Below are 19,395 nucleotides of genomic sequence, written 5' to 3'. Positions count from 1 at the left end.
TATCAATGTTACAAATAATGTAAATAATCCTTTTTTTTTTTCTCTCTCACCTTTTGACATATTTCGCTACGACTTTCATTCCTTCCTTCCAAATGTTACTAGCTCTAGCTTGCCTTACCACTGAAAAAAAAAAATTAAAAAAAAAAAAAAAACGATAAAACTTTTTGTCAATAAAAATTATTTCAATTTTTTTTTTTTTTTTCCCCTTTTCACCTGTATCAGTAAAAGACATGATATCATAAGTAAGATCAACGTTTAAATTTCCCGTTTTGGCAAAAACAACTCCGATAAACCACATTGTGCATAAAACGTTTGAATCGGGTTCTTGAGGTTGCTGAAAACTATCCGGATTAACATGAGCTAAATTAATATGATGATTTCGTTCCAAGTTTCCAACGAGCAACCTTATTTTCGATTCTACCAGTCCGCACCATTCTAATTGATCCTCCGGTGAATTTGAAGATAATAATAAAACGATATAATGCCTAAAAAATCGGTTTAGAAAATAAGCTTTTTTTTTTTTTCCGTGGTAAATCCTAATTATAAAAAAAAAAAAAAGCATTATTTTTACCTATATTTCGAAAAAAAATGAGACGTTTCAAATAATTTTTCCCAACCGCATTTTCCCAACATTATGTCCTCGGTTATGGACAAACCTAATTTTAATTCATCTTGCATTATCGATCGCGTCGAAAGCGAAACGTTAAATGTTGAATTTTGTTGAGGATATGCTGGAGTTATAATTGGCATTAAATGATATCTGTCCGAAACGTTGACCTACAATTAATTATACAATAAAAGAGAGTAATTACAGTAAGTTTTAGGTTCGAACAAAAAAAAAAAAAAAAAATTTACCCTTGGATCCCAAACTGGAAAATTTAAATTGAGAGTGTCAGGTTGTTTCAAAAGTACCGGTTGAGGCCATTTCCATTTTGAAAAAACAAGGAAAAACTTATGAACAAGCGTGGCAGCAACAGCGTTCGGATATAACTGACACGTTCTAGCAACTAACATTGCCCAAGAAACACCTCCTAAATATCCTAAAGCATTACTGTAAACTCGATGCTCTAAAAAAAAAAAAAACAAAAGGTATTTGATAGTAAGTCAAATTATTATTATTATTATTATTATTATTATTATTATTATTATTTTGTTTCTCTCTACAAAAAGCAATATTTTTTTTTTTTTTTACTTTTAGCCCATAATTTAATAACTCTCAAAGCCAATCTGAAATTTTCTTTGTTGGGAACCAGCCTTAAAATTTCATCTGTTACTCTACAGCCATTTAGACTTCTCACACATTTTTGATCGAGATTTTTCAGTAAATAATCATCTTTTAAATCCTGAAAAAGTTTAAAAATGAATGAATTAAAAAAAAATTTAATTTTTATAAGAAGTCATAAATTAAACTTTCCTTAACTTTCAAAGAATCAAAAAAAAAAAAAAATAAAAACTCAAATCGACAACTGTTCAAATGGCCTCACTTAAAAAAAAAAGAATAATCGGAATAATATTTACCATATCATCAGGTATTTCTTTTAGAGCAAGTCTGGCAAATAATAAATCTATTTCAATACCATCGAAATTCATTTTAATAACTGGAACAAATGCATTTTCTACTGATCGTAATTGACTAACTTCTTTTTGCTCTTTAAGTAATTCATAAAAAGATGTGAAATAATCTGAACGATCAATGTGTCTCGGAGCAACACATAAAGCATCAATATCAGCACCTTTTTGATGAACTCCTAACCTGTACGAGCCAAATGTGTATATTTTCCCCCCAACTTGCTCGGCAACATTTTTAGGCATATTTTTTTGATTAACGCTTATGTCAATGATCCATTCTTTAACCAAATTGTTTAATTTGCTTAGTACTTCCATACTAAAATATTAAATTTAAATTAATTCAATGTCTTACAGTTAGAATATGCATGAAATTTAAAAAAATATTTTGTACCGAAAGTTCAACTCGGCATCACTCTCAAAAACATTAAACGGTTTTAGCGCTTCTTCAAGTTCTTTCGTCTTTTGAATATCGCTAATTTTAGGCAATGCTAAGCTAATAGCAGAAGTTACCCCCAATGTTTTAGGAGGTGGTTGTTGTTGTTGTTGTGATTGTTGTTGAGGTTGTTGTTGTTGCTGCTGCTGCTGTTGCTGTTGGGGAGGCATTTGAGATGGCCACATTATTACATAAAATTTAAAAAGTTAATTTGATGGGATCTGTCTGGACTTTCATCTTTTTCCTTCCATTTCAGTTTTCAAATTGCACTGAAACATGCCTACTAAAAAAAAAATTTTTTAATTTTTTTTTTTTTTTTTTTTTTTTACATTGTGCAATAATTATGATAATGATAAAAAAATCATAAAAACTTTTTAAAATAAATTTTAAATTATAAAAAATTGTAAAGACAATCACACAAGCATTGCGTAGTTACTTAAATTTTAACAAGACATATACTTAATACCTTTGATATTGTAAAAAAAGTGTTATTATCGAATTATTATTAACTTCTAAGATTCAAAACCCATATAATACCAATTAAAAAAACTAGTACGATAAAATATCCTGGAAATTATCCAGGAAATATTATTTACAACGAAATAACATGAAAAATTGTAAAAACACATGTATGTAAAGCATCATTAAAAGTTCAAAAAAAATAATTGAAAATTATAAATTGTACAAATTAAAATAAATTTTGTTTCTTTTTGTTTAAAACTCTTTTATTTAATGAATCGATAACGTTTCTAGTTGATAAAATTTAATTATTAAAAGTAACAATATCAAGAAATATACAAAAACCATTTCCTGGAATTGACACACCGTAATAAAATTTTACATTCGTAAAAGAAATCACGTTTTATAATTAATTAATTATTAAAATAAACTTACTTGATAATGCAGTAAATACGTTAACACTAAAATATTAGTTCAGTAACAGTGGAAAACAAATTTTATAGATGGAACAATGATTTCCACTGCACTGAAAATGGCGTCACAAGCATAATAACCATAGAGCTAAATTCAAGTCCGTAAAAAAAAAAATAACCATAGAGCTAAATTCAAGCCCGTAAAAAAAAATAACCATAGACGTATAAAATAAAACTTGAGAAATTTTTTTTGTTTGTTTTATTTATGAATGTATTATTATTATTATTTTTTTTTTTAAATAAATTATTTATAAATTTATGGCAGTGTTTTATATTTTTAAAATTTAATAAAAAATTTACAGGTAGGGTAAAAAAAATAAATCTTTTTTTTTCGAATTAAAAAAATATTTTACATAAAATTAAACAACAATACTTAAAAAATTTATTAATTTAATATCAAATAATTATTTCTGTCATTATTCCAATACAAACTATTGTTATTATTATACTTATTTATTTAAGTAAACATAAATTTTTTTTTTATGGATAAATTTAATTTGAAATTAAAAAAAAAAAAAGCATTAAAAAATAAATGAATTGCATACGTATTATCAGTTGATAATGAAATGTTTTATAGAATTTTAACAATTTATAAATATCTCATTTATTATGAAGTTGAAAAGTAAACAATTCATTGTACTTTAACACAAAAATTTATGTTTATTAATTTTATTTTTGATTACAGTCATTGACCATTAGCAATGACATATTTTTTTGTATTATTTTATAAAATAAAAATAATTTCATTTTTATAAATTTTATAACAAAATTAGTTAAAATATTATTAAATAATAAGCTCATCACTTGTGATTGTCTTAAATTTTGTGTGTCCTACGTTTTATCATTTATTAATACTGTTTTATATTCTTTTTTAAATTTTATTTAAATTATAAAAAATTCAAATAAGTGAATTTTAAAAGTTGTCGATAAAATTCAATTGTGGTAATTAATGAACTTAAAATGTGTTTTGATCGATAGTTAGATATTCGAGATAAGATATAAAATTATTAATTATATATTATTATTTTTTTTTAGATTTATTTTTTTTGAAACAATGGATTTAATAAAATTTAAATTTTTCAATATTGTTAAAAAAAAAACTACAGTAAAATAAAACAAATATTATAAATACTACTACTACTGCTTCTATAGGTAAGTTTTTTTTAATTTAATTTCTTTTGTAAATATGAAATACCAAATAATACTGAAACTAAAAAGAGTGTGAATTCAAGGCTTGTTTGAATCGATTTAACATTTATTATCATTACTCTGATATTGTTTCATAATTAGTCATAATATTATTATATTTTCAGTTTTCATATTTTCAGTTTGATTTCGAATGACTTGATAAAATTAAACAATACAAAAATGACTACTGAAACAAATAACGAATTAGACGATGATAGAATATTAGAAGAGTCTTTAAGGGAGAATGCATTTTCTGGATTCGATGAAAGATTGATAGAAGAAGAAAGTCTGAAAAGGAAATTGAAATTTTTTTACATGAATCCAATTGAAAAATGGAACAGTAAGAGAAGATTTCCATTTAAATTATTAATTTTAATAGTAAAAATCATTTTAGTGACCATACAATTGTGTTATTTTGCACATCATAGAACGACATTTATAGATTTTATGTTTAGTAATAAGATATCGTTTTGCCATTTGTTTCTAAGCGGATGGGATGCGACGAGAGAAGTAATTGCATACCCACCTCAATCGGGTGATTTGGCCATATATAAAATATCTGACTTTTATACAGTTATAGACTATGCCGTTATAAATTATGCCAATTTAGATGATGCAATAGGTTCCTACAAATATCCTAATAACAGTAGCATGGGACACATTCAAATGTGTTTAAAATTGAAAAATGGTTTGAACGAAAGTGATAATTGCAAACATTATAATTGTTATAATTTGAATGATTTTCAAATTCGAGTCGAATGCTTAACAATAATTGTCACAAAAGAAAATTCTAAAAATTTTTCAATTAAAAATTATTTCGATGAAAATAAAATAAAACTTGAATTTTCATCATTGATTGATGCCACTCTTTCGTTTGAAATAAAAACTGTGCATTCGAATTTGATTTCATTAAACTGTTTTAGTTTTAACATAAGTATTAAATTTGACAATAAACACAATTCTGGACAAATGAAATATGATCTTACCTTAAATATAAAAGGTTTAAATTGTGACAAAAAGTATTTCAATCCCCCTTATTCGATTATAATCAGTTTTTTAAATTTTTCCGTTATAATCATTTGTTGTTTATCGATTATTTTATGCGTGAGATCTCTTTTAAGAACTCAATACCTTAAAAAGAAAACAATTTATCATTTTAAAAAATATTACAGTAGAAATGTTAGCTGGGAAGGTAGAATGGAATTTTTTAATCCATGGTACGTTATTATGATATTCGGTGATGTATTAATACTTATAAGTTTGGTTTTCAGGTATAAAATAGAAGAAGATGAATTTTCAGGTGATGAATTAAACATGTGCAGTTTAATATTAGGCTGTGGTAATTTTTTAGTTTGGTTCAGTTTGCTTAGGTATTTATGCTTTTTCAAAACTTACAATGCCATCATTTTAACGTTGAAAATGGCAGCTCCAAATATATTTAGATTCATGGTGTGCGTTCTTCTCATATACTCGAGTTTCACATTTTCCGGTTGGTTGATATTGGGTCCCTATCACATGAAATTTCGAACACTTTCTGGTACCTCCGAATGTTTATTCGCATTGATAAACGGCGACGACGTTTTTGCTACTTTTAACACATTGCAACCCACGGATTCGAAAACTATATGGTATTTCTGTCGGATATACCTTTACGTTTTTATATCTCTTTTCATATACGTTGTCCTATCTCTGTTTTTATCCATCGTCGAAGGAGCTTACGAAATAATAAAACAATCCGGTAAAGATGGATTTCCTAAATCCGACATAAAAACATTTATTGAAACTTCATCGAATAATTCTTTGCAAAGTTTAGCATCATCTTCATATCCGGATTGCACTCTTATTTGTAATGCGGATAATTTGAAACTGAAAAACATAACGGCAAAAATTTGTTGTTGTCAGAGCCTTCTTAAAAATCCTAGAACCTAATTTTAACGGAAAAAACGCGAAAGAACGGATGTACGTCATAATCGAATGTAGAACCGTTAAACTTTTTTTTTTAAATAAATAATGGTTACCTTTTTTAACAAGCCAAATTTATTATTATTTTTTTTTTTTTCGTTTGTTAATTTATATTTTATGGGGTATAAAAAAAAAACCGAGTTGAACTTTATCTCTAATATTATTATTATTATTATTATTTAATAATATTTGTATTTTTTTCTTTTTTCTTTGACTTTATTTTATGTTTTAAAATATTTAATAATAATTAATTTAAAAAAAAATTAAAAAAATTTCAATAAAATGCAAAATTAAAGCACAATTTAAAAAAAAAAAATACTTATAACAATAATTATTATTTTTTTAATATGTGAAAAATAAAAGTCTGTTAATTAATTAAAATTAATATTAATAAATATATATATATATATATTTATGTATTAAAATTTTTATTTTTAAAATGAATATAAAATGTTTATTACAATTTTAACATTGTTTAAAATGTTATTATATCCATCATCAAATGAAAATCCTTATTGAATAAATCTTTTGATTTTTTTATAAAAAAAAAGAAAAGTTCTTTGAAATTATTTATTATGGATGTTTGCAGTTAGCAAACGATTGAAAAACCAAATGAAACAAAAAAAAAAAAAAAAAAAAAAAAGAAAACTTATATTATATTATGAGGAGCTGTAATTATGTGCGTACTGTTTGTAACGCATTTATGACTCGAAACTGGAAAAGCAATAATGGGATTATTTTGAACGCCTCCAAACATGATAAGTTCTCCTCTTCCGAGTACCAAAGAATGAAGCATATTTTCTCCAGGAGCATTTGGATTACTTTTTTGGGGCCTCCAACTAACGCAAGCTTTTTCCGTTAAAACTTCGGATATGTCCATCACGTACATGTTAATTTTATTATTAGAATTTAACGAACCTCCCGGTGGTCCCGGATTCGGATCCTTTGAACCGTTATTTTTTCCATTTGTTTTCTTTTTATTATCATCTTCTTTGAATGAATTTTTATATTTTTCTTCCATTCTTTTTAAACATTCTAATTGTTTTAAACGATTTTTAGATTTTAAATTTTGATCGCGAAAAGCAGCCATTTGAAAGTCTACGTTCATTCTTGAGGAACAATTTCCACTTGAATGTGGTTCGCAATCTTGATACACCGGTTTGGGATAATTTTTTTCTATGTTTTGAACAGGAGAGGAAACTGAATTTCCTCCTAAAATTGTTATTATTATTATTATTGTAATAAACACGAATAAATTGAATTAATAAATACAAACAGACATAATGAATGCATTCATCCCTAATCGAATCACACTGTGTGTGTGTGGTTTTAAAACAAATTATGCAATAAATAGTGAAATAATATCATTCAAAATCATTAAAACTTACCAGAAGAACTGGAAGAACTAGTTCCAGGCTCGTCCATTGATTTATTTATTTTACCTAAACTTCCTCGTTTGCCATTCACATTTTTATCTTTAACATATGGAAGCATACCATGAGATGTTCTAAAAATAAATTGTGCTTTATTGTAATTGCACAAAGAGAATAAATAATTTGAATTATCATATTATCAAACTTACACTCTAGATACAACATCTGGAGGTATTGAATTATCCATTAGTATTGATTCATTATCAATATTTGAGCTTGAAGAATAATGAGAAACACTTTGAGATGTTCCACGACTAAGAACTACAACAACATCATCAACTTTGCAGGCTGGATGACACCATAAATGAGGAGCAGCCCACTGTGGATTATTAACTTTTAACTGTTTCCATACCCATACATTATCAGTTATTGTTAACAACCAAACATCGTCTAAAATTGAATTAGGACCTTCGCAACCTCCTGAAAAATAAATTACAAAAAAAAAAAAAAAATTTTTTAATTTTAATTCGATTTCTCCTAAACTTTTTTTTTATGTTCAGAAATGTTTATGGTAACTAACCAATTATAAGAAAATTATTATTATCTATGTATATCTGAGATTGGCCATATCTTGTTTTGGGTTTAGGATCTGTTGTTTCAGGTTGGCTCCAGCATTCTGTTTCAAAATTATAGCACCATATATGATTTGAACTTGAAAATTTGAAAAAAAAAAGACATTTTCTATTAAAAAATATTATCAACTGTGAATTTCATTCAAAAGTTTTTAAATATTAACCTTTTGTATAAGAACATAGTATCACCCCTTTGTAAACCACCAAATACAACCATAACATTTCCATGAATGGTTGCGGAATGACCAGCCATTGGAGGAGGTGAAATTGTCGAATGAAAAACTGACCATTTATTTGAAGTAGTATTATAAATGTGAAGTTCATTAAATAATTTAAGTGTCTACAAACAAAATTCAAAGTGAGCTAATCAATAAAATTATAAAAAATATTTCATTGCTATATATATATATACCTGATGAAGTGGATAAGAAGGAGGATGAGTCCAACCTCCGAATAAAACTAAACTTTTATTATATCGACAAAGAGTTGCACAAGCCTTTGGTGATGGATAAGTTCCAGTAGCATTAGGCCTAAGCCATGCTTTTTTATTTAAATCTAAAGCCCATATATCATTAAAAGTGGTGCATCTTGGTGTACAACCACCAAATACATACATAAAATTATCTGAAAAATATAAAATAAATTAAAAAAAAAAAAACATAAAATTATACTTATTAATAAAAACTAAAAGAAATTTATGAAGGTAATTTTAAATAAAATTTTTAGGATAAATTACTTCTTAGTAAAAAAAAAAAAAAACTCACCACAGTAACAAGCTGCATGAGAATACCTTTTGGTAATAATTGAATCTGAATTAGAAGGAACAAGGGATTGCCATAAAACATCAGAATTTAATACGGATCTGTATAAGGCGCATTTGGCATGATGTCTTACATCTAAACAAATAAAACAAAAAAAAATTTAATAAAAATTCATTAAAAAACATAAATATAAAAATTTTCTTAAAACAAATAGTCTTACTATTAACTGTTCTCCACCATCTTTTACTAACTAATTTACAAGAATCAGAATCATAATAAGGTGAAATCAAACTTAATATATATTCTAAAACTTCATCTGGTAAATCATTTATATTTTTCCCCCCTAAATTTTCCAAAGGTGAAATTATTTCCATTGAAAAATAAATAAATAAATAAAAAAAATTAAAAAATTTTATTTTATTTTATTTTATTATTTCTTTTTCGTTGAAAAAAAAAAATTAATTAATTGTTTAATTAAAATACTATTTTTTAAACATTAAATTTTGATAAATTATTCTTATCATAGCTAAAGTCAGCCATTAAAATTCCACTGACCTCCTACATGTAAACAATAAAAATAAGATGGCTGCGAAAAATTCCGACGCCATTAAAATCCGTAAAACCAAAAAATTTTAGTTTTTTTTATTTATTTATTTATTTAATTATTTAAATTAATCATAACAAATTATAATAAACAAATAAATAATAAAACAATTAATCCATACATAATTATTATTATCACATTTTGCGACGGGGAAACAAAAAAAATAAAAAAATAATTATTTATAATTATTTTATTAAGAAAAAACAAATAAAAATTATTAATAACAGACAAAAAAAAAAAAAAAAAACGGTACACAATAATAATAATAATTTATATATATACGTCACATGAAATTAACTAGATTTTAAAAAAGTATTAATAATAATAATAATAATAAAAAAGTTTTTCTCACTTAAAGACTAGATTTTATATTTGTACTTAGGAAAATTGTAATTTTAAAAAATTTTATTACATTTCTCTATTTTATTGTACAAAAACAAAAAAAAAAAAAAACTCAAAAAGAATTAAGAAAAAGGCATTAATTGTAATTACAATACATAAGTAAATTGTTATTAAAAATATTAATAATAATAATAATAATAATTCTAATAATAATAATACGTACAACATTTTTTTTTTTTTTTTAAATGATAACTATACTTTTTTAACTATTTAAAAATATTTATTTTTTATTTTTAATAAATATCTTTCAATAAATATATTATTATATTAATTTTATTTTTTTTTACATACACGCACACGCACACACACATATTTAAAATGATAATAATAATAATAAGTAAATGTGATCCCTTAAAATAAATAATTTTCTTTCTTTTTTTTTGATAACAAACAAACTTTTTACAAAATTTTAAGTATTTTTAAATCTTTTTTTTTTTTTTATATTAAAGCAAAATTATTATTTAATTAAGTAAATTTTTTTTTCTCGTTTTCATTTTTCCTCCCCCCCCCCTTCCTCCTCTTCGTCCAAAACAAAAAAAAAATTTGAAATAAAAATTAAAAGTAAAAGCCGCAACAAAAACAACAAAAAAAAAAAAACAAAACAAAAAAATTTAAAAAAATAAATAAATAATCGTTTTCGATTGATATATATATATATATGTAATAAAACACCGGTTAATGATTCAATTTATATTATGTACATAACAATAATAATAATAATAATAATAATAAAGCAAAAAAAAATTATATGTACAAATTGCATTCGTGAGATCTTTTACCGTAAGAATATACATTAAATAACAAAATGACCAGATGATGATGATTCTTCTTCTGCTGCTGCTTTTGCCATTATTATTATTATTATTAATATTACTACTACCACTACTACTACTACTACTACTCTTTCTGCTAATTGTAAAATAAAATGAAAGACACTAAATTTAAAAAAAAAAAATAAATGGTGATAAAGTACAAGAAATTGGAAAAACATAAACTACTCGTAATAAATCGAAAAATTTTTTAAGTACAGTTCATTTTTTTATAGAAATAATAATAATAATAATAATAATCGAAATGAAATCGATGTTTCTAACCCTGCTTGAATATATGTATTGTGTGAGAGAGAAAGACAGACAGAGAGAGAGAGAGAAAGAGAAAAATTTATTCGCGTTTTTATATATATTGCTCGAAACCGCGTTTTGTTTAAAAAAAAATTCATTCATTCATTCATTCATTACGAGGTGGCGGTGGCGGCGGCGGTGTGAGATGTTTCCAATAATAATTTCTCCCGAATAAGAGATGCAATCTTTATTCCAGGTTTCCCGAACAAAAAAGGTCAGGATTCGTAAATTAAACGTTGATAATGTGGGAAAACTTCCCACGTGGGAACGTGAAGACCGAATTCCAATGCGACGAGCACTGCAAATTCCGATGCTATCAATTCTTTCCTATTGAGCCTGAATATATTTTCCGTCCTCTGCAACAAACAAACAAACAAACAAACATTTATTACCGTACGATTCCCCGCCCTCCCCCCAGCTCTCCCCATCATTAGTATAAACTTACTTCGATGATTGATTTTAAATTTTCTCCTTTGACGTCGTTTAATTTCGCCGAAAGTAACAAACACGCTCCGGCGCAAAGTTTACGATTTTCTTTGTTTATCAAATTTCGCAATATTAATTTTTCGAAATACACGTAACTTTGTGCCACGGCAACCAAATCCAAACCGCTTTCGGTTTTTGCTATTTTTTTCATTTCCCTTTTCAAAGATCTCAATTTGCTCAGTGTGAGTTTGACTCCGGGAAATTTTTCGCGAAATTTATCGTTGAGTTCTTTTTTAAGATCCGCCGGACGAACGTAATCGATGACGGATGTCTGAAAAATAAAAAATATTATTATTATTATTATTATTATTTTGTTTGTTACTTCTTTCGAATCTTTATTAACAACAACAGCAATTGCAAAAATAATTGGGGAAAAAAAAATGCTAATGAGAAATAATTGTGTAACATTAACGAGCACTAATTAATGGCGAATTTAAAAAACTCGCGACACACAAAACTTTTGTGAAAGAAAATTTTTTTTTCTTCCTTCTCCTCCTCCTTTTTTTTTTTTATTAATTATTATTAATCCATATCGTTTACGAATTACGGACTTGTCAATCCCTGCTTCAATAATAATTTAAGGAAACAGAAAAAAGATTTGCGTTATCATTACCATGTACGACGTAAACGTTAACAACGTTCTATGTTTTCCAGCAATGAGTTCTGGATCGTCCAACAAATGGGGATGATATTGTGGCAATGGAGAATGAGTTAGAGAAGATGTATCGTCCCAATCGAAACCTGTACAAAAAAAAAACCAAATTTAATTTTTTTTTAAACAAAAATAATCGCGATGGAGAACAACAAAATATACCAAAAACTTACTTTTACCATCCGAATGCTGGAGAGGAGGCGGAGGAGATGCAGATGTGGCAAATGACGTTGATTTATGAGTAGTCGAATCGTAAGAAAAACACCTAAAAAAAAAAAAATTCGAACCCGTACAAAGGCGAAACACTAACGATTATCATAATAATAATAATAATAATAATTTAAAATCCTGTATTTAACGCCTGAGAATAAAACGCGATTTTAAAATATTTCTTTTACATTTTTTTTTTTTTTTAGGCGGGAATCATTTGTGAATTCGACTTTCAACTCGAAAAACCTGTAAAAAAATATTTATAAGACTTTTAAAAATTTTTAAATTACTCTTAAATTAATCTGACAAATTTTTTTTTTTTTGTCCTTTTGGTAAGTTAAATAAATTAAAAAACGCGAAAAAAAAATGTGTGACGAATCGACCAAATGCAAAACCTGCACGTAGTTATGACAAAAAAGAAAAGCTTTTCGTCTTCTTTTCTACAAGAGACAAACAGTACAAAAAGCAATAATAATAATAATAATTGTAATCGAATTAGCAAATAATTTATAAGTTCATTGGTCAAGGCGATCAACTCGACAGGATTATTATTATTATTATTATTAAAAAAACAAGTCAAAATTTGCATATTTTCGATTATGAGAGATTCAACCGTTTTTTTATCATTATTATTATTATTATTTGACGATCGATGACAAACTACCGAAAATATTTATTATTATTATTATTATCATTTTTCTAGAATTTTACCTAAGAGTATAAAGCTAAAGCTAAAAAAAAAAAATCAATGATCATCGATTCATGCAGCAAAAGGAGAGAAATGACGTCACGAAACCAAAACAAAACAAAAAATTGTCTTTACGTCATCGATTATTTATAAAAAAAAATTCATGGCTCGTTATTATTTTAAATAATAAATCATAGAAATCGATACGATATGAAACAATCGATTAAACCATAATAATAATACTATTTTCAAGTCAAAATAAAAAATTAATAATCGATCAAAATCACTACTGACAATCGACTAATATCTACCACGCATTCAAAAACAAAACAAAACTAATAATAATAATAATAATAGCACTAATAAGTTTATAAAAAAGAAAAAATTTCTACGAGAAAATCAAACTTTTTTTTAATTCGTCTTGTTTTTTACCATTTTTCCGGATGCTGCCACGTGAAAACTTTTGTCCAGCTAAAAAAACGAAAATTTTTTTGCTTTTTTTTGTCTTCGTTAAAATTAATTTTTTCATTTGAAAAAAAATAGCTGAGGGTTTTATAAATAATCAATTATTATTTCGTAATGAAATTTAATTTGTTTACATAATTTTTTAAAAGGTTTCAATTAAATTTATTCGTTCATTCATTCATTCATTCACTCACTCATCTATTCATTCAATTGGAATTGAAAGTTCATCGTCGTTTACCTGGCAATGAGATGATGTTTGCTCGCGGGACTATCACCGAATTCGCAATCCGACGAATATAATTTCCTGTCTCTGAAATAATGTTTAGACGGTACCAATAATTGACCGTACGACACTTCTTGACCCTCTTGACTTCTTTCCAAACCAAGAAGACACCACGGATCGGCACCATCGGCTATGGAAGACAACGGCCTGGGCCCAGAAGTGTTTCTCCTTCGCCCGCCATCTTTTTTTATTTCACTTCTTTAAACAAAACAATCAAGTTTATTATTATTATTATTATTATTTGTTGTCGTGGAAAAATCAAACGTCACTCAACTCACCGTCCGGTTCGACAAGTTTTATTATAGGGAAGTGAGGAAAAAACTACGATGGGCATTCTTGAGCTTGAAACAATTACCAGTCTTTCATCTCGCTCTCTGAACGATTGACCTTTAACGGGATAAACCATTCGTATTTCGTTCGATCGCGGCTGTTCAGGTATGGCTATGGGAGTCTGTCGTCCGGGTGCTCCGCTATTTCTACCCCCCAAACTTTCGTTGCTGCTGAAAGGACCAGCATTGTCCTGATGAAAAGAACTCTGATGACCCAATGGTCTTTTCTTATAACTCAAAGAATTGAATCTCCTATCGAATGAATGATCGCTCCCTCCCGTTCCCGTCCTATATAAAAATATATTTAAATATAATTATTATAAACAACCGATTTTCGGGACCCTCCCCCTCCCCCGCTCCTCCCCACATCGACTTCTCATCAAATTTTCTTTTTTTTTTTTTTTTAAACTCTCGAGTGAATCATTAATTAATTACACGATTTGTATTCAATTTGGAAAAAAAAAAAAAAAATTTCCATTTATCCTAGGTCATGGATTTCAATAATAATAATAATAATAATAAAAGATGGGTAAAAACCTTGAAACGTAGATTTAATTTCTTTTTAAATATGAACATAGAGCTAGCAATAAAAAAAAAAAAAAAAAAAAAAGAAATTTAATATTTACACTTATCAACATCAGGTAAAAAGATTCGCATTTCCCTTTTACATTCTCTCTCTCTCTCTCTCTTAAAAGATAGATTGAATTAAAATGACGTTTTTGCAAAAAAAAAAAAAATTCCGTGGAAAATATTTTCCTAAATTTAGGTAAGCACATTTTTCGAGTGTTTTCGAATAAAACAAAAACAACAAACAAAAACAAAAACAAACGACGATCGTTTTATTACAAAAAAATTCTTTTTTCTTCTTCTTCTTCTTGTTATCGTTAAAAAAACTTTAGTCGTATCACAAAAACATTAGAGGGAAATAAATAAACACGTACGATATGTGATAATGACGTAAAATTGTTTGTTGCCACAACAACTACAATACATACAAACCTTTTCAATTAATAAAAAAAAAAAAAAAAAATGCCTTTTTTTACTTTAGGCACACGCCATTGACAGTGACGCATTTGTAAATAAATAAATAAATTTATTTATATAAATTAAAATTGATTAATAAACTATCAAATCAATAAATAAATCGATCGAATATTATTATCATCGATCAATTAAATTAAATAATAAAAAAAAAAAAAAATCGAATGCAACAACAACCATTACTCGAATCGAAAAATTAATTAAAATCATATTTATTCAAACAAACGTTTTATAAATAAATAAATAATAATAATAATAATAATTAAAACACGCGATTCAATTCAAATCGAATTTTTTCATATCGATTTGATGAATGTTCGAGTTCGAGTCGTTTCCCCCCCCCCCCTAAAATCGACGACAACAATTCCATTGTTGTTGTTACATTACAAAAAAAAAAAATCAAACAATTAAATTATTATTATTATTGTTGTTGTTATTTTTTTTTGTAACGGTTCGATGCAGTGAAAATGCATTTTTTTTTTTTTTTAACAACCATTATTATTATTATTTTTTAATCGTTTGTACGGGTACGAGATATTTTTTATTAGGGTAGGTCCGTTATAAATAATTTGACCTTAATTAATATCGAATTTAATCTTTTCTCTCTCTCTCTTAACTACAACCAAAAGAAAATATTTCAAACGTTTGAATGAATATTACAGAAAATTATAAAACAAACGATTTGTATTTTAACAATAAATTTAACAAACAAAAAAAATAAAAAATTACGTGTAAAAGTTATAAACAATTAAATTTAACGTTTGTTTGTTGTTTCGGCATTAAAACAAAACAAAAAAAAATTAATACGTCGATATTATGTCTAATTTTTTTTTTTCTTTCTCCTCATCTCTCGAGATCAATTTACAAAATTTTTTTTATCATTTATTTATTTATTTATTAAACAATAATTAATAATTAATCGGGTAAAATTTTTTTAACCGCCAATTAAGCATAAATTTTTCTTTTTTTTTTTTGAAAATTTATTATGACGAAGGAAAATTTCTATAAAAAAAAATTTAAATTTGAACGTAAGCATATTTTTTAAAGCTTTGATAAACATTATGAAATAAATTTTTATTTATTTATTAATTAATTAAATTGCAATTTAAAATAAATAAATAAATAAATAATAAAATTGCTGGCCTATGCGGCTAGACGTTTTTTTTTTTTTTTTTGTTTAAACTTTTACCGATATTGTTTTATGTATAAAAATTTTTTGTTTTTTTTGTTTTTCTCTTTATTAAAATCTTTATCTATCTAATAAATATATTATTATTATTATTTGAATCTTAATTAAATATATTATAAAGCAAACGATATAAATAATTTTAATGGATTAACAAAACGTTTTATGAAGGTTTATTTAAAAAAATGGCGACGAATAAGACAAATACATTTTCAAATGTTTGATCTCAAGTTGTAAATTAATCAATGTTAAAATTTTTTTTAGATAAAAAGTTATGTTACATTATTAATCCAAAGCTTTTGATATAATCTTGACACCAATAATCTTTATTTTAATCGAAACCATCTTTAATAATTTTAATTACAATCGATTTTTAATTAAAAACTCTTTCGTTCGATGTGGAAAATTTTTTTGTTATTATTTATTTAAAATGGCCGTTAATGATTTTTGTATTTTAAAATAGATTGATTTAAAGTTAACTAACGAGTCTAAGGTGTCGTTGGCATCTACTTTTCAAATCATCCATGAAATAACTTCTTCGACATGCGATTCATTTTCACATTGAAAAATTACGTGTTCACATGGTAAATACCACCATTTTTTTTTCATTTATCATGACTATACCAAACCGTTATTTGTTACAACATAAAAAATCATTACTTTTATTTTCTCTACACGATACGATTCTACACCAAGAAAGTTAAACGAAAAAAAAAATTACCCAGGCAAAATATTATTATTATTATTATTTACTTTCTAAAATTCTTATTGTCATAAAAGCCGGTGTTGTTGTTTTTGTTGTTGTTAAAAATGATAACACAAAGTTCAAAAAACTAAAATTATCAGGTCGTATCTTGCTTTAACTATACAATAATAATAATAATTGGATACTTATAACTAAATTATTATTATTCTTTTTCGAATATATTTTATTATGATGATTTTTCATTTTAAATTTTACTCGATTTTGTCATTATTTGCAGTAAAAAAAAAAAAAAAAAAAAAAAAAATTAAATTAAAAGCCATTAATTATATAAAAAGGCGTTTTCACATTATTATTATTATTATATATACTACCACAAAATAGTAAATAACAGTGATAAATAAATTGTTTATTGTTATTGTTAAACAATACAAACATGAGAATAATAACAAACAACGAGACTTGTAAATAATTTCTATGGTGGTATCATAACAAAATTTTTTTAGTTATTTTTTTAAATATTATTATTATTTTGTCGACAATGATGCCTGTAAAATAAATGACCCGGAAAATGATAAATAAAATGATAAGAAGCTCAACTTTGAAATAAATGAAACAAAAAAAAAAAAAAAAATTAACGGATGATGTTTTAATAAATAAATAAGTTATAAATAATTTTAATGGCGAATTTATGAATTGTACGAAATATTTTACTAGTTAAAAAAAAAAAAAAAAACGTTCGAATAGTTTTATTTTTTCCTTTTAATTTACGCATTTACCATCGAGAATATAATATCACGGTTGGGTCAAATTTACAACAACCGTTTGTATGAAAATGTAAACAGAAAGCTGGAAGTTAATTAAAAAAAAAAAAAAAGAAAAATTTCTTATCGCCATTAAAACAAAACCTCTAGCAACAACACACACACACACACACACACACACCTTTTATAAATAGATACATACATAAAAAAAATTTTTTTTTTTTTTTTTTGATTATTTTAATTAACCTTTGAAACAAAATTCAAAAGTTGAATCTATCTTTATTTTTTTTTTAAATTTATCTTATTGGTTTTTTATTTATAAAAAGGATTAAAAAAAAGTTTTTAAATTGTTTTAAAAAATTTTCTTTGTGACCGATAGAAAACAAAATAATAATTTAATGTCTATGTAAAGGTGCCAATATGAATATTTTTTTGAAAATTTCAATCTAATGTGTTTTAACACATTTGTAAATAATTGTTGTTCTTGTAGAACATGCATAATAACAACCCCCCCCCCTTATTAGGGTGAAAAAAATTTTAAATTAATTTACAGTCCATTATGGAAAAAAAAAAATGATTCGAATAACATTGATAGAAAAATAAACATTCAAATATCAGCAATAATGTTTAATAAAAATATTTAATGATAGTTTTTACATAATTTAATTGTATTTAGTATATTTTACCAAAAGTATTATTAATAATGATTTAAGGTATAATTTAATAAACATTACTCGAAATCAAAATAAATGATTAAGCTCATGCACTTGGTATTTTTTTTTTTCAATTCATTACCATATAATTAAATTAAAATTATTTATTTCCTTAAAAACATTATGTAATAATATAGTTTAATATGTGGTCATTTAATTTATGATATTAAAATTGTTCTATGACATAGGCAAAATAATTATTTTTTTGAAATTTGAAAACTCACAGTTAAGTTTCTTTGAGTGAATTTAAAAAAAAAAAAGGAAATGATAATAATAATGGTATTTGTTTTAAGGATATATATGAGATTGTCATTCAAAATTAAACTGTTATATAAATTAATAAAGCTTGTGTGAATTTGAATAAAATATTTGATGTGTAAGATTAAAATGAAATCAACGTACCTCTCACGAAAAGGAGTACTAAATAATGATACCGGTAATTTCTGCACTGAATTAACATTTTCGTGATCTTTCAAAGGAGTTATTGTTATGTCACTGTCACCAGGGCTATTTGAAGTTCTATCAGGAGTTGTATTTGATTTAGGTTTTGTTCTGTCACTTGTCAACGGAGTCACATCAATTTTTGAACAATTTTCAAGCACAGTATCCGATATGGTTTGATTATGTACTGCATTCGACCGGGAAAACAAACACATTTTTGTATCGCGATGTGTCCCATCTAATGATATATTAGATAAAAAAGTCAAAGCCGCAACTCTTCTACGCGAACTGGATTTTCGAACAGAAGTTGCCATCTCAAAGTCACAATACAAATTGAGGTAACATTCTTGCAGTCTTGTTTGTTTTCATTTACTTCACATCGATCATTTGCAGCCGACAAATAATACGCGAGTCAAAATAAATTCTTTAAGTTATTGATAATATAAAAAAAAAAAAA

The 19,395-nt window shown here is 25.4% G+C and overlaps 4 protein-coding genes across 4 annotated transcripts in view; 1 reads left to right on the top strand and 3 right to left on the bottom strand.

Moving 5' to 3' along the window:
- Window positions 1-2,172, bottom strand: part of Phum_PHUM586240 (Poly A, polymerase alpha, putative) — a gene marked incomplete at both ends in the record, with an annotated part of 2,790 nt that extends 618 nt beyond the window's left edge. The window contains 7 exons of the mRNA XM_002432429.1: window positions 51-120; window positions 214-485; window positions 572-777; window positions 856-1,067; window positions 1,193-1,343; window positions 1,519-1,885; window positions 1,961-2,172. Of these exons, the coding sequence (XP_002432474.1) occupies window positions 51-120; window positions 214-485; window positions 572-777; window positions 856-1,067; window positions 1,193-1,343; window positions 1,519-1,885; window positions 1,961-2,172 (1,490 nt within the window). The remainder of the gene's footprint in view (window positions 1-50; window positions 121-213; window positions 486-571; window positions 778-855; window positions 1,068-1,192; window positions 1,344-1,518; window positions 1,886-1,960) is intronic.
- A 2,130-nt stretch (window positions 2,173-4,302) lies between these two features.
- On the top strand, window positions 4,303-6,051 carry Phum_PHUM586230 (Mucolipin-3, putative; the record flags this gene model as incomplete). Its single annotated transcript, XM_002432428.1, has 2 exons — window positions 4,303-4,462; window positions 4,565-6,051. 2 exons carry the CDS (start codon window positions 4,303-4,305, stop codon window positions 6,049-6,051), a joined length of 1,647 nt encoding a protein of 548 aa, XP_002432473.1.
- Window positions 6,052-6,733: 682 nt separating this feature from the next.
- Phum_PHUM586220 (F-box protein, putative) lies at window positions 6,734-9,224 on the bottom strand (the record flags this gene model as incomplete). The annotated part of the gene is made up of 8 exons (XM_002432427.1): window positions 6,734-7,296; window positions 7,473-7,591; window positions 7,667-7,937; window positions 8,038-8,168; window positions 8,269-8,429; window positions 8,502-8,713; window positions 8,854-8,985; window positions 9,071-9,224. The coding sequence occupies 8 exons, from the start codon at window positions 9,222-9,224 to the stop codon at window positions 6,734-6,736; spliced, it is 1,743 nt and encodes a 580-aa protein (XP_002432472.1).
- A 1,968-nt stretch (window positions 9,225-11,192) lies between these two features.
- On the bottom strand, window positions 11,193-19,252 carry Phum_PHUM586210 (uncharacterized protein; the record flags this gene model as incomplete). Its single annotated transcript, XM_002432426.1, has 7 exons — window positions 11,193-11,333; window positions 11,423-11,734; window positions 12,077-12,204; window positions 12,289-12,380; window positions 13,717-13,959; window positions 14,040-14,378; window positions 18,900-19,252. The coding sequence occupies 7 exons, from the start codon at window positions 19,250-19,252 to the stop codon at window positions 11,193-11,195; spliced, it is 1,608 nt and encodes a 535-aa protein (XP_002432471.1).
- Window positions 19,253-19,395: the final 143 nt, after the last annotated feature.

The sequence above is a fragment of the Pediculus humanus genome, genomic scaffold, assembly GCF_000006295.1.
Source record: "Pediculus humanus corporis 1103172108310 genomic scaffold, whole genome shotgun sequence".
NCBI lineage: Eukaryota > Metazoa > Arthropoda > Insecta > Psocodea > Pediculidae > Pediculus > Pediculus humanus.
The sequence above is the reverse complement of the archived record's forward strand: the minus strand, read 5'-3'. Positions and strand labels throughout refer to the sequence as shown.